At 41.4% G+C, this 21577-nt stretch overlaps 1 protein-coding gene across 9 annotated transcripts in view; it reads right to left on the reverse strand.

Moving 5' to 3' along the window:
* WDFY4 (WDFY family member 4) overlaps window positions 1-21577 on the reverse strand; it is a 285914-nt gene that overhangs the window by 227303 nt on the left and 37034 nt on the right. For 7 of the 9 annotated variants that reach the window (XR_013368304.1, XR_013368303.1, XR_013368305.1 and 4 more), the window contains exons 8-12: window positions 20030-20187; window positions 17995-18447; window positions 15529-15636; window positions 13550-13740; window positions 7545-8125 (exon numbers count right to left, since the gene is read on the reverse strand). Coding sequence is in view for 6 of the 9 variants with exons in the window: in XM_077878621.1 (XP_077734747.1) it covers window positions 7545-8125; window positions 13550-13740; window positions 15529-15636; window positions 17995-18447; window positions 20030-20187 (1491 nt within the window). In the remaining 3 variants the exon portion in view is untranslated. Of the gene's footprint in view, window positions 1-7544; window positions 8126-9421; window positions 10295-13549; window positions 13741-15528; window positions 15637-17994; window positions 18448-20029; window positions 20188-21577 lie in introns of those variants that run through there. The other 2 variants (XM_077878620.1, XM_077878623.1) reach the window with 2 other exon arrangements.

Genomic DNA, 21577 nt, shown 5'->3' on the forward strand with positions numbered 1-21577 from the left:
AAAATAAGACTACAGACAATATTCCTAATGAATATACATACAAAAGTCCTCAACAACATACTAGTAAGCCAAATCCAGCATATTTAAAGAATCTTACATTATGATCAAGTGGGGTTTATCCCAGGAATACAAGAGTATGAGTGATTCAACATAAGAAAATCAGTCAATGTAATACACCATGTTAGCAGACAAAGGAAAAAAAAAACAAAGGATTGCCTAAACTGATGCAGAAAAAAGTATCTGACAATATCCAATACTCAGAAAGAAATATTCTCTCATGATAGAAATACTCAGAAAACTAGGAATTGATAGGAACTTCCTCAACATGACAAAGGACATTTACGAAAAGACCATAGCTAACATACTCAGTGATAAAATATGGTCCTCAAATTCATACAGAATTGCAAGGCATTCTAAGTAACCAAAATAATATTTAAAAAGAAGAACAAAATTGGACTACTCATACTTATACTTCCTGAGTTCAAAGCTTACTACAACACTACAGTAATCAAAACAGTATGGTACTGGCTTGAGGACAGACACATCAAGGGGTAATAGTCCAATGAAATAGAATGAGAGTCCTCAACGAGGATGCTAAGACCACTCAGCAGGGAAAGAATAGACTCACCAATACATGGTGCTGAGAGAAGTACATAGCCACATGCAAAAGAATGAAGTTGAACCTGGCCCCACACCATGTAATAAATCAATGACCTAAACATAAGAGCCAAAACCATAAAACTTATAGAGGTAAACCTTCATGACTTAGGATTTGGCAATGATTTCTACATATGACACCAAAAGCATGAGCAACAAAAGAAAAAATAGATAAAATAGATTTCATCAAAATGAAAAGCTTTTATGCATAATTACTAAGACTGTGAAAGAACAACTAACAGAATAGGAGAGAATATTTGCAAATCATATATCTGGTAAGTGTCTTTTATCCATAACATACAAAGAAATTATACAGCTAAGCAACAAAAAGAGAAACAATCCAATTTAAAAATGAGCAAAGGACTTGAATAGATATTTCTTCAAAGAAGATATCTAAATGGCCAACAAGTACATGAAGATACTCAACATCATTAGCCATTAGAGAAAGGTAAATCAAAACCACAGTGAGATTCCACTTCCCACTCATTATGATGGCTATAACTTTTTAAAGGGAAAATAAGTATTAGTAAGCATCTGGAGAAATTGGAACTCTCATATATTTCCGGTAAAAATAAAATTTGTTCAGCTACCATGGAAGATTGTTTGGTGGTTCCTCAAAAAATTAAACATAGAACTATCATCTGATACAGCAATTCTACTCCTACATATTTACAGAAAAAAACCTGCAAATATTCAAATAAATATACTACACACATGTTCACAGAAGCACTATTTACAATAGCCGAAAGGTGGAAACAAGCCAAATGTCCATCAGCAGATGAATGTATAAACAAATCATGGAGTATACATACAATGAGATGATTGCTCACACATAACAAAGAAATTAAGTACTCATATATATGATACATTGGGAATAAACTTTGAAAACGTTATGCTAAGTGAAAGAAGCCAATAGACCAAATATATATATATATAGCTTCTGTGAACAATGTTACTTTTATTTTTTTACTTTTATTTTTTTATTTTTTATTTTTTTTACAATGTTACTTTTAAGTAATAACATAGTTGTTACATGAATTAAACCAACTCATGCTTGTGGAGAGCTGAGCATACCAACTGGCATCCTAGTACTTGGTGGACAGCAGCTGTGATCATGTCGACTAGCACCATTATCATCTCAGCCCTCACCTCACAACAGCCCTCAAAGTGGATACTTTCATTACCACTGCCTTCAAATCAGGAAATCGAAGCTCAGAGAGATAAAGCCCAAGGAACATGGTCACTAAGACATAGAGCATTCAGCCTGAGTCCAAGGCCCACAGCCTCTGCTCCTCCTCCCTGGAGAGCAAAGCCTACTTTGCACAAATAGGACTGAGCCAAGTCACTTGTCCAAGAAGAGGCCAGGTGTTCTTGGTGAGCAAGGATGAACACTGTGTCCCCCATGCCCAGGCCACCATCCTGCCTTTACCCCTCAGATTCTCCCATGAGAGGCTAGGATTTCACTTCTCTAACCATTAGGAAAGGCCAGGGGTGATGTTTTCTTTTAATGAGGAAAAAATTGTTCTATTTACGAAATCTGATTCTTACACATTTAAAAATTACTCATCATGAAACCAAGATGACATCTGACACAGGATTCATCTGTAAAGAATTCAGGCTAATGCTGTCTATAGGTTAAAGAACAATTTTAAACTGTAAGCTATTGTGTCAGAACATTTGGAAAATCATCACCATTATTGTGAGAGTTTCCAGGAGAAGCAGGAACAACATGCACACACACACATACACATACACACACACAGGTTTTGGAAAAAGACCTGGAATCAGAATCTGGTTCTATTGCTTACTTACTAAATGTGTGACTTTGACCATGTTACTTATCTTTTCTTAGCCTTGGTTTCTTTAGTAGTAAAGTTCTAGGACTGGGAAAGCATTAAATGAATATAAGTATTTAGTGCTTAGCTCCCAGAGACATTCCAAAAAAAATGACAATTGTTTCTCATCACTCAATACCACTTTCTGATATCTTTTGCTACTGACAAGTATATTCCCTGCCCTCCACAAGCTGGTAAAATAAGATCAATGCTGAGATTCCAAGGTGTTCTGCATGCTATCCAGGTGGCCAGGGTACAGGCCTCCTCAAGGACACCTTTCCCCAGAATAGAGTGATCAGGGAGCCTCAGAAAAGGAATTCTCCCCAAGACAAAGCAAGAAGAGAGGTGCCTGAAATCTGGTCACGGCCTGGCTTGCAAAGTGCAACTGTGGAATCACTGCAGTGAGAAATGTCACAACCTTGAGAAGGAAGAACAAAGTAGGAGGCATCATGCTCCCTGATTTTCGATGATATTGCAGAAAGTAATCAAAATAGTATGGCATTGGCAAAAGATACAATGGAACAGAATAGAGAGATCAGATCAACCCACATATATATGATCAATTAATTTACAACAAAGAATTAAGACTACACAGTAAGGAAAGGACAGTCTTTTTATTTAGTGGTGCTGAGAAAAACCTAGACAATCACATGCAAAAGGATGAAACTGGACCGCTGTCTTACACTGTACACAAAAATTAACCAAAAATGCATTAAACACTTGATGTGAAAATAAAACCTGAAATCACAAAGCTCCCAGAAGAAAACACAGGAGGTGAATTCCTTGACATAGGTCTGGGCAATGATTTTACAGATTTGATGCAAAAAGCAAAAGCAACAAAAGCAAAAATGAACCAGTAGAACTACATCAAATTAAAAAGCTTCTACAGCAAAGGAAACCATCAGTGAAATGAAAAGGCAACCTATGGAATGGGAGAAAATATTTGTAAATTGCATTTATGATAATACTCAAAATAAATAAAGAGCTCATACAACTCAAAACCAAAAAAATACAATCAAAAATGGGCAGAACATCTGAAGAGACATCTTTCCAAAGTAGGTGATGAACAGGTGCTTTATAGCACTAATCATTAAGAAAATGCAAACCAAAACCACAATGAGATACCACCTCAACACCTGGTAGAATGGCTATCATTAAAAAGACAAGAAATAACAAATGTTGTTGAGGAACACTATTGGTGGAAATGTAAATTGGTGCAGCCATTATGGAAAACAATATGCAGGTTCCCCCAAAAAATTAAAAATAGAGCTACCATATGATCCAGTAATTCTACTTCTGGGTATTTATCTGAGGAAAATGAAAACACCAACTTGAAAAGATACATGTACCCCTATGTTTATTGCAGCATTATTTACAATAGCCAAGATACAAAAGAAAACCTAAGTGACCGTCAATGAATGGATGGATAAAGATGTGGTATATACACACAATGGAATATTATTCAGCCATAAAAAGAAGGAAATCTTGCCATTTGTGACAACATGGATGGACCTGAAGGGCATTATGCTAAGTGAAATAATTCAGAGAAAGACAAATACCATATGATCTGACTTACATGTGGAATCTAAAAAAAGAACTCATAGATACAGAGAATAGATTGGTGGTTGCCAGAAGCAGGGGATAGGGTAGTTGGCCAAAAAAGTGAAGGGAGTCAAAGAAGTATAAATTTCCAATTTTAAAATAAATAAGCCATGAAAACATAAGATACAACATGGTGACTATAGTTAATAATACTATACTGCATATCTGAAAGTTGCAAAGAGAATAAATCTTAAAAGCTCTTACTACAAGAAAAGAAATTGGAACTAGTATGGTGATGGGTTTTATTAACTAGGCTTTTAGCGGTCACCATTTTACAATATATACAAATATTGAATCACTAAGTTTTATACCTGAAAGCAATATAATGTTATACCTCAATGAAAAAATACGTGAATAAATACCTTAGGGGAAAGATTAACTAAAATTAGATTTAGATCAGATTGCTGAATGCCCAAAATTAATATTGGACAACAGTAATATATACATTAGAAATATAAGTATACATTTAGGAGTTATATTGTATACATATATATATCTATTGAAAAGAGGATAAACAGTGATAGTAAACAGTAAACAGGTAAACATTATGAAGATGACTTTAAACTACTTTAGGGTAACCACTGAAAGACTAATAGAGAGTATAAGATCCAAATTAGTCGATAGGAAAAATTAAATTAAAAAATTAAAATTCTAATAATTCAAAAGAAGACAAGGAAAAAATCAAAAGAAAAAGTAGGACAAGTAGAAAATACAAAACAGTAAAGTAGAAACCATCCCAAACATATTAAAAATTATAAAAATGTAAACAAAGTACATGCTTCAGTAACCAACAAATACCACACTGGGTTAAATGACAAAATAAAGCAAAACAAACTATCTCTTTACTGTTTACAAAAAAAAAAAAAATTAAAACATTAGGACATTAAAAGCTGGAAACAAAAGAATTTTTAAAAAAATTCCAGGCATGTACTAACCAAAGAAAGTGGTGTAGCTTTTTCTGATTAGATAAAATTATTTTTATGGCAAAACATATTATTGAAGATAAAGAAGATCACCACATAAGATGACAAATTTTGATTTCATGAGATAATATAAAAATTGTAAGTATGTGTGATTCTAATAGCCTCAGATAGAGGTAAGGAAAAAATGAACAGAAATTGACAAATCTATCTTTATAATGAAAAATATCTAACATATCTTAGTAACTGATGTGTCAAGAGCAGATTAAATAATCTGAAAATTTAAAGAAGACAATAGACAAACTTAACCTAAAAGATATAAATAGAACATTGAGTATAACAATCAGAAGAAATGCATTCTTTTCAAGCACACACAGAACACTTATGAAGATTTATCACATTGGAGGCCACAGAATCAAGCTTAACTAATTTCAAAGGATGACCATCATACAGCCCACCTTCTCTCATGGTGATAAAATTAGAACTCAAAGCAACAAAAAAATCACCAAAAATACTCTGTAATTTTGGAAATTCACAATTCAAATAAGATTCAAGAATCAAACTATAATCACAAAGGAAATGAAAATATTTAGGACTAAATAATATTGAATGAAAAAAACAAAAAAAAAATAATATTGAATGTGCTATTTTGTATTTTCTATGAAACTTGTGTGATATAGCTAAAGTAAAGTGACAGGGAAATTTGCATTTAAAAAGAAAAGTGAAAACGAGTCTCCTAATCAATTAAATTGAAAGAAGACCAGAACAAACCCAAAGTAGAGGATATAATAAGAAGAAATGAATGGAAACAGAAATAGAAATGTCTGTATGAGAGATAGGGCAAGCTGAAAGTTGGCTCATGGGACATATTGATAAGCAAAACTCCGTCAAGAATGGTGGGGTGCTAAGGAGCAAGGGGAGAGAAAAGACACAACGCTCATATAGGAGCAAAATGTTAAAAGGATATTGTGAACAGCTGTATGCCAGTAAATTGAAACTTGGAGTGGGAAAATGAACTAGGAAAATTACTAAGAGTGATTCAAGAAGAAATACAAATTTATTCTCCCAAAAATAAATCTTCTTACAAGAAAACATTGATCTTATGAGGTTTTTTTTTTTTTTTTTTTGTTTTTTTTTTTGGTTTTTTTTTGTTTTTTTACTGGCACATTCTATCAGAAAGCTAAGGAATATAAATAGTAACCTTTATTTACATAAACTGGTGTAAGAAGACAAGAGAAAAATCAAAATAAGAAGTGGGACTACTAGAAAATAAAAAATAGCAAAGAATAGAAGAGACAACACTGCCCAACTCGCATTATACGGCTACTATAAACTTGATAGTAAAAATAGCCAAGAGCCACATGATATATTTGGAAAAGTATAGCTTTTGGAACAAGAACAAATTCTTGTTTTGCAACATTCAAAAAAAAAAAAAAAAAGTCAAGGAGAGTGAAAGGCCAAACTTTCTCACGAGCAAAAGTCCTTTTAAAAAACTAGCAAATCAAAGCCAGCAATAAATACGTTGTGAGCAAGTTTCTAATCTGCACAAATGCAAGATTAGAAAACCAATTAATTTAGTGAATTAGCTGGAGAAACAAGAACAATGATACGATTATCTAGTAGTTGGAGATTTGGCATCTGTCCCCCTCCACCACCAACCCCAACACTGAAGTCTGGCCAATCCAATGTCTTTGGATAAAAATGTTCAATGTCTTTCAGAAGGGTGTCCTGTGGTGGAAAATATCAGATGGTGTGGAGAGATGGTAGGCAGGATAGGTTATTGTAATATTAACTTGTATTTTTTCACTGCTACCTTAGGGAAATAAAAAAGATCACCCACTATTCCTGTTCTGTTCTTTTATTTTCTTCCCCTGCCACTCCAAAGGAGGAGGAGTATTCTTTGTGCTCTCTTGCTTTAGTGAAAGTCTGCCTCACAGGAATGAAGGTAAAGCATTGTTTACAAAAGTCTGGGCTTTTGGAGGAGATGGGTAAGAGGAGATGATTGTCTTTGCTACAAAAAGTGGAAGCAGCAAGAAGAAAGAGGAAGAACCAGGGATGGTGAAGGACACTGTGAGTCAAAGGACCTCATCCCACTGCCTGGCAGTGCAGGAATAAGGGTGGGGGCAGTGGGTAAGAAAAGACTCCCAAAGGCAAAGAAAGGCTGCCAGCACACCAGGGAGGCTGGGCACAGGCAGCAAGTCTCCCAGGAGCCGTAGCAAAGATGCCAAAGGAGAAAGTAAGCTTATCGGCACAGTTGTGCCCTTGGTTTCCAAGATCTGGGAACCCCCCTGGTTCTTATGTAACTCAACAGCATCCTCCAACCACATATTGACTCAGACTGGTTCTCAGCCAGCTCCCAAGGCAGAGAAGATTGGAGTCGAAGTTAACTCAATTTAAGAGGAAAGAAAGTCATGGGACATCTAGTCTATAGATCTAGGCTTCCTACCCACTACACATGCACTATTTGGGAGAAAACAGGAGACAGGAATACACTGATGACCCGATTACAAAACAGGCCCCAAAGCTCTACCTCTCCTCCAGGTCTGGCCACCGCTTAACGTTGCCTTGAGGGTCACTGCCAGCATCTTCCTTCTGGGCATTCACAACTGGGTCCTTCCCAGCCCTTGGGGACCCCTTCAGGTCTCTGCGCAGGTGGAGGGTGCCATCGACCATGCTGTCCAGGAAGCTGAGGATCTGGAGGCAGCTCTGTATCTTGCGTGGGAGTGGGCTGGCAGAAGTAAAGGCCATACTCAGCAAATCAGCAAATGGCCTGGCCTTTGTGTCCACCCTGGAGGGTAGAGGGGCTTCTTCTTCCTCCTGGGCTCCAAAACAGCCCAGCAAACAGAGGTCCTCAGCCAGCTTCTCAAAAAGCCCATTCTTCTTGAAGAAGTCACTGTTGACAGGGTCTAGGTACAAGGCCGCAGACAAGGCACAGAGGGTGTGCAGGACCAGATCCAGGGTTTGGCTCGGGGCCACCATCCCCCACGTCTGCAGCGGGGGCTCCTGAAGAGACCCCTCCAGGTCAGAGAGCAGAGACAGGAGTCCATTGAAACCACTGGACACTCTGAAAGCAGCGCGGCCTTTGGGGGTCTCCAGGATCCTGAGCAGAGACTGAAACACCAACAGGATAAAAATGAGGAAAACCCAGGAGGCAGCTTGTTAACACCAAGCTCCAGCACACCCCTGTCAAAGGATTGCACATGCTCTTTCCTATTCAAGTTGTGGGAACAGTGAGCTACCTGAGGGTAATTCTGAAACACTGGGATGTCCATGTTGTCCTCTTCCTTTTAATTTCAGGTTGCCCCTCGGTGCCTCCTTTCAAATGACTGCTGTCAAAGCCTATGCTAAGTTATGGGGTTGGTTGCCTCCTTTGGATCTTAACTTCCATGCCTCTCCCTCCAAAAAGCTTTCTTTGACCACTGGCTTATACTCACCCCAGGCTGAGTGCTCACACAGACCCCTCTCATTTGTTGAACCATACTCTCTTCACACTGTCATAAAGTTACTTGAGAGATGCCTCAGCCTTCCACTGGACGGAAGCTCTGTGAAATCAGGCAACTCACTGCCATGGAATGTAGCACACACTTAATAAATATTTGCTGAATGAGTGAGATGAACCATCTCTTATATTGTAAAGAAGACTCACAATGAAATCTAGATAAAGTAGCTTGTCATTATCTCCCTCTCTGTGCAAACATGAGTACCTCTGTTAAATGAAGAAAGATAATAAAATGAATCTACTTAATAGCTGGTATAAGGAATTAAAGTAGGGAAGGGAAACATTTAATGGAAGGAAACATAACTATAGCATATAGAATAGACTGTGTGTGGAGTTGAAGCTATTCATAGCATACATAGTAGAATTTACCTTCTCCAGATCACTGTGATATTACTAGACAAACTTTTATTTCCTTCTAAACTCAAACATTTATTGAGCACTTACAACGAGTCATTCATTGAGTACAGCATGTGGCATACACTAGGTATTTGACAAATGTTTTGGAGGGAGGGGGAAGGAAGGAAGGAAGGAAGGGAGGGAGGGAGGGAAGGAGGAAGGGAAAAGATATGGCCCAACTACTTCTGAATTTGGCTCAAAAACTGGGCAAGGTCGAGTTGACTTTATAGGCAGGTCCTTAAAAGAAGCTGTAGACTGTTAAAGCAGGTTCTCCAGAAGAGTGATGCTCGGTGAGTGTGAGTCTCATGGTATAGCAACACTAAGCCTTCTAGACAAGCAGGGCCTTTCTCTGTGTAGACAGCATCATTGCAGCAGCCTCCCCCTATACCCCACCCATGGGACTCCAGGGCTAAGACAAGCCACACGTAGATCTGCTACAACTGTGCCTGCCTTGTGTGAGCAACTCAACTCCCAACAGAATATTTTCTTCCAAGTTAGAAACATATTCTAACCTTGAAGTATGTGTGGTGGTGCTGGGCTCTTTCCACCAACTGATAATCCATGTGAAAGGACGAACGCTGATATATGGTACAGCATGCATTGCATTGTTTGCATCTGACCTTGTGACTTGTGCCATGAAAAATAAATCAATCACCAAGACATCGGGAAATCTTAAGCTCTAGTGTTAAGCCCTTTAAATTTACATAAGTACTTTAAGTAGCTCCTAAAACCACTAGGTGGTTGTTTGAGGTAAATGGATTGAATGAAGCTCTGCTGTTTATCACAAGGACATATGACAAAACAAATATGAAAAAGGGAGAATGATCAAAAAACAAATCAAATTACAGGCACTTGTCTGAACACTAGGTGACCACCAAACCCCCCTCATATTCAAGAAGCTACCTTCCAATTATCCAATTTGACACCAGAAATGGTTCAAAAGACTGTCATTCAAAGAGTGTTGAAAGCAGATATTTTTAAAAGAGAGCAAACCAATGAAAGTCTTTCTTAAGATCTGTGTCACACAGAGGGCCTGTCCCCTGTAATTCCTAGGTGGCTCCTTTTTCCTCCTATTGGGAGGGGGGGAGGAGAAAGAAATGGCTATCCTTAATTGTTGCTTTGTTTGATTTATTAAATTCAGAATCATTATCTAAAATGGGGGTAATCTCATTAGAACTTAGACTGCTCTATTATTTCTTGGGATGGGGTTAATTTCATATTTGCAGAGTCATAAAGTAAAGAGTCCAAAATCCAATTACAAAGGCTTAATTTCATAGCAACTAACGAGAAACATTTCTATCATAAAGGAAAATAAATACTGTGCGACTTCGGGAAATGGTTTGTCAGGAACTGGGGGGCGAGGAGGAGGGTCTCCATTACTGTCATTCAACTTTGCATGATAATGCATCACCAAGGCTTGTAAGTCTGTGGAAGGGAGTAAATTTAATCAGCTGAAGTCAAAGTAATCAGGCTAGGGTTGACACATTTCAAGAAAGGTCAACTTTAAGCACATTTTCTCCTCCTTAACTCAGTTACCATGTCATAGTCTCTGAGTTAGTATTCCTCCAGCTTGAATCTATAAAATGGATGTCTGCTGCAAAGCGCTAACTATGTTAGGGCTAACAGGATTTATTTCACATTCTATTATGTGTTATTCCTCATAATTTTCCATGTGTCATGCTGGAAGACTCGTGAGGTAATGCGATTAAGCACAGAGTGAACAGCTAAATGTATATTAGCAAATCAATCTGAATTTGTGCATAACCCAATCACAGTCCCACTGGCAGTGGAGAGGAAATTCATTTGCTTACATTATCCTTTAACTCAATTATCATTTGCCAGGATTAGGTGGTGAAGTCACATGTGCTTGCGCATTGATATGGAAGCAGCACTGGATTTTAGAAACAACTGCCTGAAGTTGGGTGTTTCTGGAGGAATTCTCTCCTCCAAAGCATTTGGCTAACTGCCTCAGGGAAGGGGAGTAAGGGTCACACCTGGATATAAATGCATGTCAGAGATGGCAAACCTTTGGTGGGCGGGGGATACCTTTGAGGTCACCCCATTCCATCATTTCCCCCTCATCCTATATCTGACTTTGCAGGCACAGTGCTTTGGGCAGAGTCCACAGTCAACTTCTAATAATGGAGATCCAGCCAGAAAGAGCTAATTTAACAACTTTGTTTCTAAAGTTCCTACAGATTCCCAAGATACTTAGAACAAATGCAGATATAGATATCAGACTCCAGCAAACACTGGAGAGTCACTCCCATGACTCAGTGGTGGACAGGTCAAGAACAACCCCATGTCTCCCCATCACCCACTGGAAGAACAATGTGTCAATAGACCTGGTCCCAGGAGAGCCCTAGCAGCTCCAGGAGCCACCCCCTAACCACTCAACAGTGACTTGGCAGCCAGGGAGAAGATGGTACATTGAACATAAGGTATGACTTTGTTAAATAAGTTTACACAGTGTTAATCCCTTGATAGTGTGGTTCTGAAATGATATTGAATCTGTAAAACACCATGAAGACTTTACATTGCTAATTCTAGAAATTCAGTCTTATTACCCAGGGCAGACACTCCAATGAGGTGCCTCTGGGCTTCAGAGGAAATAAGATGAACTTTTCATGAGCAAAGCAGAGTACTCTATAGCAGACACAGAAACACTTGTTCTCTCCAAGCAAAGTAAAGCCAAAACTTTCCTCTCTGTGGATCTGTTTGACTTTCGATATGAAAATATCAGAAATATCTGGGGACTCCAATTACTCATCCACTAGGAAACCAAAGTCCTGACTACTTTGGTTATGCCTTCTCTATTGCTTATCAGAATGAGGCTCATGTGAATCAGGCTGAAAATAGACATGTGAGAAAAAATGTAATAAAAAGCAGGCTAAAGAGGAAGATCCCTAGATTTAAGTCATTATTCTTAAATTCAAGTTCAACTCACAATTGATATATTAGATACTTTCTGGACATATCCATGCTGGAACATTGAGACAGGACCACATGAAGCTAAAGTCTTTCTGGGCTGTAAATTGCCTTTAATTCTTAATATCTCTCTCCCTTACTCTCTCCCATATGGTCCCTCAGTCCCTTTACCTCACATAATCAAGAGACTCTAGTATCTTTCAAAAGACAGTTAACTTTTTGTTTCATATAAGTCTAGTTTTATTTCGTGTAAAACTGATTTCTTTGGCTCTATAACTGAATCACTGTTTTGAGTCTTGTCATCTGTGAAATGCATAGTAATTATGGTCATCATGTCACTTTTGGATAGGCTTCTCATGATGACTCAACCATGCCAAGCATGTAAGCTCAGGCCATGTGATGATGGGAACATAAGTGTCTGAGAATCACATGACAGTGACTGGCTTTGCAGAGAATAAGTAGGTAAAAGAAACTAAGAACAATTCTCTAAATGTTAAAATGATGTTGTATAGAAATAGTTATGGCTGAGTAAGCCTGATGGTTTAATTTTGGAAGTCAGACAAACTCTATTTTTTAAAATTCACCAACGACCATGACTGAAACATGAGCGTGTGCTTTGCGTGGGGTTGTGTTGCACATATAGATGAGAGGTCCCCAAGTCAGCTCCCTGGGAGATACTTGTATTTACATATGCTCTTCTCTTAAACAGAATATGACCCCAAAAAAGGAAATTTTTAAAAATGTGTAAGGCCACAAAGACAAAAGGAATGGAAAAGCAAGAACAACAAAATTGTAAGGCAGAAGGGACGGTGGTGATGACATTTGTTATCATTTTAACCATGTTAAGATTATTTGACACAGTTAACAATATTACATTAACATTATTACATTAACAATATTACAAAAACAAAAACCTATACTCATCTTTGTTTCCCGAAGGTAACACCCTGATTTTACTCCTCCCTCTATGTCCTCTGTGGCCATGTCTCTGCCTGCCCCTTACATCCTCTTCCTAGCTCAAACACCCTCCTCTGAGAGCCTTCCTCAACAAGCACAGCAGGACTGGTCTCTCCTACTCTTCTGCTCCCAAGGCAGCCTGCACTCAGGACCTTCCAGGGCATTACCACACTGTATTGCGATTATTGCTCACTTCTTATGAGCTCTAGTCTATGAGCTCCCAGATGGCTATGTGTCCCAGGCACTCGGCATCAGGATGCTAGTGGGTACACACTCACTAAATGTTGGTCAAGTAAACAAGGCAGCTGCTTTGCCACTGCTGATTCATACTCCATGTCCACACTTTATAGTGTTGCTGTGAAGTAGCTGCCCAGCCAAATTACATTTGCCAGCACTCTTTGTATCCAAATGAGTTGTGCCCGAAGAAAGCTGGACAGAAGCTAACGTGTGCTAGTTCCAGGCCTGCAAACCACCTAGTGCAATTCTCCATGCTCCTTTCTTTGTCTGCTAGCTGGATGAGATGCCCAGGTAACAGCTGTCCCTGAAGAGCAACCCCCTCCCTATATCACTGATTGGACAATACATAGGAAAGAAACTCCCAATGTATCAGGCTACTAAGGGTGTGGGATTTCTATGTGACAGCAGCTAGCACTACCCTCTGGACAATGCAGTGGCTGAGTGAACACTTGTGCAAATGTCGATCATCTATTACCTGTCCATGGGAAAGCCCATCATAAAGGAAGACCTGATATCACCTGTAGAAGGTCCAGTTTCAACTGCAGCTCCCCTTGAGTGGACGAGCACAGAGCGCCCACAATGATGCTCATGTACTCCTCCGCATTGATGAGTGAGAGTTGCTCTAAGATGCTGAGTGAGGCTTCCCGGTACCACCCATCATCCAGGAAGATCTTGATGAAGGGCACCATGCCATGGTCTTTCAGGACAACTGTGGACCAGACAGACAGTGTGGGGCTAGAGCAATGGGGCTTCAGCACCTTAGCTTTAATGACAAGAAAACTTTCTCTTACAACATCCAGGTTTGTTTAGCTCCCTTTATATGTGTCCTCTGCCCATTAGAAACTCTTTTTTCCCCCAAAATCCATACCCACTGCTAAAATGAGAAGGGGAAAAGAGAAGCTGAAGCAATTAAAAAAAAAAAAAAAAAAAAAGCAAGGAAAAAAACCTTTTTTTTTTAATTCAATGAAAATTCTGGTTTTGAAAGTTTTTTTCAAAAACTTTTCCAGTGAATTTTTTTTTAGAAACCTAGTTACTACAAACTTTAACTAGACAATACCTCTGTCTTTTATTGCTACTTAATACTCTAATCCAGGGTCAATAGCAGTTATCTCTCTTCTCTGTCAAAATTTTTACTGAAAACGAACCAGAATTGAAGTTACGAACATTTAATTCTGAGCTAGTTTCCTCGAGTGGGGGGATTAAAGAACTTTGACCACTGGTATGCTTTTGTTTAAAAGTAATCCTAAGAATGTCTTCTTCAGGATTGATATTTGGTGTGATCATGTGTAGAATAAGAACTAGGAAGTAGCTGAGTCATTCGAGTGGCATAATGTGGATGTGAGCTGGTTAATTGAGACAGGACTTCTACAATTATGGGTCAGGCACCCCTACACCTTGGAAGCTTGTTGTAAAGCACATTCCTGGGGTACTTGGGTGGCCCAGTTAAGCATCCAACTCTTGATCTCATAAACTTGAGTTCAAGCCCTGCACTGAGCTCAATGCTGGGTGTGGAGTCCACTTAAAAAAAAAAAAAGAAAAAAAGAAAAAAGTAGATTTCTGAGGTCTACTTTGACCTGCTACTCTGAGAGTAAATCTCTGAGAGTGAGCCTAGGAATATGCATTTTAACCAGTACCTCCAGGGAATCTTTTATAGTTTAACATCAGAGACTCTCTGCATCTGAAATAATCATTCACACTAGGTTTCATTGATCTATGAGGGGCTCAGATAAAGACACTCCAAATCACCAAACCCACTGATATCATTTTGTTGATATATCTGCTTCATAACAAAATATATACACATGCATAGTTAATGCACCTATTTTTTTTAAAGCATGGAAATCACATGATCTTTGGAAGCTAAAGATGTTTTGGATGGATGGAGCTCCCAAGTTCATCATGGGCTGAAATGGAAGCCTTTGAAAAATAATTCATTTTGGGGGTGTCTGGATGGCTCAGTCAGTTAAGCGTCTGCCTTTGGCTCAGGTCATGATCCCAGGGTCCTGGATCAAGCCCTGCATCAGGCTCCCTGCTCAGCAGAAAGCCTGCTTCTCCCTCTCCCTCTGCCTGTTGCTCCCCCTGCTTGTGCGCTCTCTCTCTGTATGTCAAATAAATAAAATCCTTTTTTAAAAAATGGTTAGTTTTTTTACCTATACTTTACAATTCAGATTTTTTTAAAAGCACTTTCATCAGTGCTGAGGATGTTAATAGATTTTTACTTAGGGTGGCGGGAGTACTCTGTGGTCTTATAAATTTAGAATATCTCCTTAGGATACCTCTATCCAAACCTCACTTAGTAACCTTAAAAGTAAAAGCTGTCAACCAAGATGTCTACAAATCTAATGATGATCAATGGACATCAACCAGCAAATTGATATTAGCCACAGCTTTAGTGTAGGTTATTCCTTGGGTATAACCTCAGAACAGTGACAAAAATCACCGAAGATAGCTAATGTTTTGCCAAGCAGTGACAAGATGAGTTTGGTACCATCCTTACCTGCATTCCGTACTGAGCCTCTCAGAAGCATGACCACAGTTCTCAGCATCACACATGTCAGTTCTCTCTCTGTATCCTGAACACCAAGCATGGACTCTTTGTTTCCTGCTGTGTTTAAGAAGCAACAAATAAAATCTTAAGTACATATGATATGACCCCAAATCTCTGATTCCATTAGCTTTTTATACTCATAAGGGAATGAAAACATAATGCTTCTATTATAAGGGAACGTTCATCGCAGTTCATGAGAAGTTACCCAACAACTCCTCATAGTCATGGATCTCCAACTTAAGCACATCAAAACCCCCTGGAGGTCTTGCTAAAATCCAGCTGGAATTCCCCCTCAGAGTTTCTAGCTTAGGAGATCTTAAGTGGGACTCTATAATTGCAATTTTTTAAAGTTCTCAGATGATCCTTATGGACCTGGTGTGAGGACCACTCTTTGAGAACCACTACTCTAAATAATGTCCAAAACCCATGTCTTTGACTTTCCTTTGAACAGTTTTATATTTTGCCATTCATTCCTGGGAGGGAGGACTGCCAGCTCACACCTGAGGTGTGGAGAGGCCTGACAGATTCTGGAGTGGATGGGTGTTTCCATTAGATTCATGAGGGCAAGCCAGGCCTATGTGTTCACTATTGAATCTCAAGTGCCAGAAAAGTGCCTGACACGAGGGAAGCTCAATACCCATTTGGGGAATGAATGAATGAATGAAGACTTTATTAACCAGGAGACAAAGTACCAAAGAAGAATAAGAAACAATAGAAACTCTAGACACTAGACACTGTAACAACAGAAACACAAATAGTATTATCACACTATAACAATATCACAAAGTAGGACAGGATGCGTCAGCTCACAAGAAAGTTCAAGTTCTTCTGGGAATGGTCATAGGTTTGGGGATTGGATTTAAAAGCAAATTCAATATCAGGATGCTGAGAAGCAATACACAGAAAGGTAACACAGAAACTTTAAACAAAAAGACTGTGAAAAGGGCATCAGAAAAGAGCACATGATAAACTACTCTCCAAGGCCCAGCTCACAGGCCCAGATATGTAAAGAGTCCTCAGTCTTGACTCTGTTTGCAAACACTCCCAGGAGATGTGAGTCCTTCCTGGCCTCCCGAAAGTGTCTGTCTGTCTCAGTTCCCCACGCGCTACCACAGAAGCTACAGGGGAGGAGACAGCTAATGTTTCTTGAGCACCTATGATGCTCCAGGCACAGCAGAGAGACCCTCTCAGTACTTCCTCACTTAGTGCTGACCACATCCTTATGTGGTAGACATTCTTGCACCCATTTAACAGAGGAGGAAACCAGCTCAGAGAGGTTAAGTAACTTGCTCAGGATCATTCAGCTCATAACTAGCATAACCAGGATACCCATCCAGGGCTGCCTGGCCCCCAGGCCCACAGTCTCTCCCCACAGCTTCTTCCCCTGAAATAGGCCCAGGGAACAGACAGACTGCTGACTTTGGCTTGAGTCTGAAGTTCAATTCCAAAAGCAGCCAATGGCTAGGGAGCCCTTAGCCCCTTCCAACCAGTGCAGCAGCAGAAGTAAAGGCCAAAAAGGTGGGGAGATATAAGTGGCTAAATTCATGGCCCTACTGTGTCTTCTCCAGGCTGAAATCCCAGACAGGCAGGTGTGGACAGATGGAAGGAAAGCCAGGAAGAACTGGGAAAGATTTCACAGTTCCTGGCTCCTATTTGCAGGTTGGTGGAGGTGGGGGTTGTGGACAAACCACACAGCCTGGCCCCAGCAGGATATGCGTTTAGGGTGTGGTGAGGCAGTGAAAGAGCCCTGGACAGAAGAGAGCCTGAAGCCCTGCGGTGGGGAACAGAGGCCGCTGAGGTAGAGAGCTCAGGACCCAGGTGGGAGTGAGGGGACATTGCCAAAGAGCCACAGGCGCAGAGCCCAGCAGGGCACACAAAAGTGGGACAAGATTTGGAGGGCAGAGTGGATGGCAGGGGTCGCTGCTCCAAGAGGAAGACCCTGGGGCCTGAGAGCACCAGGAGGCCCTATACCAGCTGACACTACCCACCAAACCCCAAACACACATAGACACATGTGCGCTTGTCCCTCGCCCTCTGCCCTGCCAGAGCCCCAGGACTCTGAGCTCCCTGGCTCCCCTGACATCTCCATCTCCACACTCAGACACTACCTAGTGCAGGAGATATCTGTAAGCTAAGAATTCATCAGGCCTGAGTAGCCACATGAGTCCCTTCAAAGCCATACCCATCCCTCTGGCCTCTTCATGGGGAAGGTCAGTCCAGTTACAGGAACTAGAGAGGCTGGCTGCTGGCTCTGTGAAGCCACACACCCTGAGATACCTTCTCCAACCCTCATGGTGCCAGGTGACAAGAGCATGCTCGCTCTTTCTGTTACCTTAATGGGTAGCACAGTGGCACGCAGAGCCCCCCCCACCTCAGTCTGCTCCCCCTACCCCACCCGACGCTCCTGGGAGGCACCTGACTTCCTCAGGATCTTGGCCCGCTTCCGCAGTTGGGCCAGCAGCAGGCCCAGGAGACCCGAGTCCCGAAAGATGTCGGTGAAGAGCAGGTCTCTGCTGGCTATCCTGAGGACACTCTGCAGGGCCACAAGGGTGCAGGGTGATTCAGGGCTCTCCTTGATCAGGCACTGCACCTTCCGCAGGATCTCGTGGGGCACATAATGCAGCTCGAACACCAGAGCCTCCAGCAGCTGGAAGAAGTACTTCTGCACTGGGGCTGGCTTCCGGGGCACAATCTCCACGAACTGTGAGATGGGCTGCAGCGTCCACTCCAGCAGGAAGAAGTTGCGGGCGTTCCAGGACCACATGGTCCTGATGGCTGACAGGACTTTGGTGCAGAGGGCAGGGCTGCTGGCTTTGTGGAAAACGTTCTGTAGGACTTGGAAGGCCTGGAGATTCTTAACAGTCACTCCTGAAGATGGAAGAAGGAATAATCCTGCAGGTCATTTCTCCAGCCTATGCCTGGAAACCCATGCTTGCATCACCATTAGGAAATATCACTCATAGTGTCTATTTCTAGCTCCCATGGGTAAATGTCTATCAGAAGTCCAGAAAAGCCAGCTGCCCAGAGTGTGAGTGCATTGTCCAAGATGCGGTGGCTCACTGAGCACTGGAAATGTGGCCACCCTGGGAACTGGGAAGTTCCCTGAGCGTAAGAATGGATGTGGGATTTCTAAGACATAGTGAAAAGAAAAAAAGGCCCGAAAATGCCATTAACAATGATTTTTATTGACCACATGTTGAAATGGTAATATTTTGGATATATTCAGTTAAATAAAACATATTATGAAAAATAACCTGTTTCTTCTCATTTTTGTAAAATATGGCTACTAAACCATTTAAAATTATGTGATATGTCTCGCATTATATTTCCTTTGGGCAGTGTTGGGTTGGAGAGTTGGTTTCAATCAATTAAAATCAAATGATGGGAAAGATGACTAAGCAAAGTCAGTTTCATTTTTACCCAAGCAATTAAACAGGGGCACCTTCCGAAGCCATCCCGTCCTTTCTCTCCACCTCAAAGGTGAAGCCTCATTGTCTTTTGCCTGGGAGACACTCCATCAGAGAACTCCCTGTCTCCAGCCCTCTCTGCCTCAGCTCCCAGAGATGTTCCTGAAATTCTCCTCCGATCCAGTCATGTCCCTGTGCACCTGCTGGAGTTCTGTGCCAAGACCCTTTCTAAACTGACCTGGCAACCTTGAAGCCTCCACACTCTGGCCCACTCCCGTCTCTGTGCCCATTTCCCCAGACTCACCTGGATGTTTGCGGTCAGCACTTCTTTCCCCAGACTGTCCTTTCTGCCTTTGAACTTTATCCTCTTCCTTTCTACCTGGGCCACTCACTCTGAGCCTTGAAGACCCCCCTTGAATGGGGCCTTCTGGGCAGGGTTTCCTGACTATAACCCAGACAGAGCCAACCCCACCTGCCTGGTGTCACCATTGTCCCTGATGCATGTATCAGCCAGTTTTGGATGAGATTATGGTTTGGTGTAAGTGTGACAGTCTCCACAGAGAAATTTTAGGGAGCAGATACCTGCCTGGTCACACTGGTACCTCCCAGGGGGAAGAATGACTGCTGCACAGAGTTCATCAATCCAATAACCAACCAATCTCAAAGAACTGAGGAGGCCCCGAGGCTGAGCCTGGGGGCAGGGGGTGTTTGGGGGCCATTAGTCCTCATATAATATATGAGGACATATTGCAGAGTAAATCACAACAGAAGTAGGGGTGGAGGTCAGAGTCTCCCTCCATTACCTGAGAGGGCCCTTACCCTCATTAAGCAAACACCTCTGCCTCTAAGTCCCACCAAGGCATCTAAAAAGGCCTTAAAAGGAGAGAGTTTAAAGCGATAGGTAATCTCCACAAAGATATGACAGAATCACTGACAGTTGCCAAGTGTTTGTTTCTTCACAAAGAGTCAGGGAAAGACCTGTGCAGCATTTGTCAGAGCACAGTGCCAGCCGTGCCGGCCCGTAGAGACGTAAGATGACCCACCAGAAGCCTCGTGGTGGAACTTGAAGCCTTCCAGCTGAGGGTACATGACACTGTCAAACACCTTCAGCTCTGACCTGCCACAGGTCGTCAGCCACATCAGCAGCTCGAGGAGCTCCTCCAGGTGGGGGTCCACTTCACTCTGCGTCAGCCCATCATACCTGTGGGGACAGACCAGGTCAGCCCCATGGACTTCTTGGATGGGGCAGCCATGTTTGCCTATGCCGCTCCTCCCAGGGATGCAGAGGCAAAGCCAGGCCCTCAAAGGTCTCCACCAATTCAGCACCAAAAGACAAAGGGAATGTCCTGGATAAAGGTCACTCTGCAAATGTCACCCTTAGGTATAAGGACATGCAATCAGAATAGGGAGAAACCTGTGAACACCTATAGCATTTTGCTCATGGGAAGGCTGCTTTCTATGTCTGAACCCACTCCCAAAAGACATATACACCAACAGAGCAGAGGCAGCCCCAAAATGAGAGGTTTAATATTTCAAATGGGCAAACAAAACATCTAGGGAGGTAATCAAGCTTTATGAGACTTCCTTATGCTTATGTCAAGGTTGAGTATTATTTTCATTGTTAGCTGCTTATGTGTAGGTGGACTACCTTTCTCTTATTATGGAGGATGGTCTCTCTCTCTCTCTCTCAAGTATCATCCTAGTTCTGCCTTGTCAAGAGCAAAAGTGCTTGCAGCATGACTTCAGGTAAGGCAGAAAAAACAAAAACAAAAACAAAAAAACAAAAAAACACTGTGCTGAGATGAGTCCTTCCTGGGCACTCCCTGAAACAGGCTCATTTTCCCATCCTGGCTTCCACAGGATGTCTGGAGAAAACAAACCACCCATTTAACAAAGAAATGTTTAGGAACTGCTATGATGCAGACCTCTGTGGGAGCACTAGTCAGTTGGCCATGATCCACAACAGTGAAAAACTTAGTCACCCCACAGGAACGTTCATTCTTAGTGTCCCCTTGGAGGAAGACCCTCAAGATATTGTCATCTAATCACATCCTTTTGGGGCTTCAGCCCCCTCATCCAAATGACCCCTTTAGACTGGAAACCTGACTCTGCATTGACATCTGTGAAGCACAGTAGAAAGCCATACCCATGGATAAGAATGGCTTTTTATAATCACAGAGCAGAGAGCAAGGGAGTGCATGTGACCCTGCCCTTAAGCAGCTTCCCAAGAGCAATACAGAAGTTAGAACAATCAAGAAATGTCTTTGACTTCCATCTCTTCTCTTATCTAGTCCTGGACCCGACCTGCAAATGATTTGGCAAGTCACAGTGGAGATTAGTCCTGACCCAGGTCAATGGTATCTTCATTTGGGTTACTCATAGTCAAGGATTTGAGAGAGAGAAGGTAGTTTATTCGGGAGTTAAACCAGAAAGTACTGCTAGGGGAAAGAACCTGATTATTATTATCAGGTAGGCACCTTGTGGGCAACTGGAGTGCAATGTTTCTGGGGACTCTGGAAGGCAGGGTAGAGGTATCCCACTCAAAGGGCAACTTTGCTGGGTATTTATCAGTCAACTCCTGCCAGTCTATG

This window comes from Canis aureus, chromosome 29 (genome assembly GCF_053574225.1).
Source record: "Canis aureus isolate CA01 chromosome 29, VMU_Caureus_v.1.0, whole genome shotgun sequence".
Classification (NCBI taxonomy): domain Eukaryota; kingdom Metazoa; phylum Chordata; class Mammalia; order Carnivora; family Canidae; genus Canis; species Canis aureus.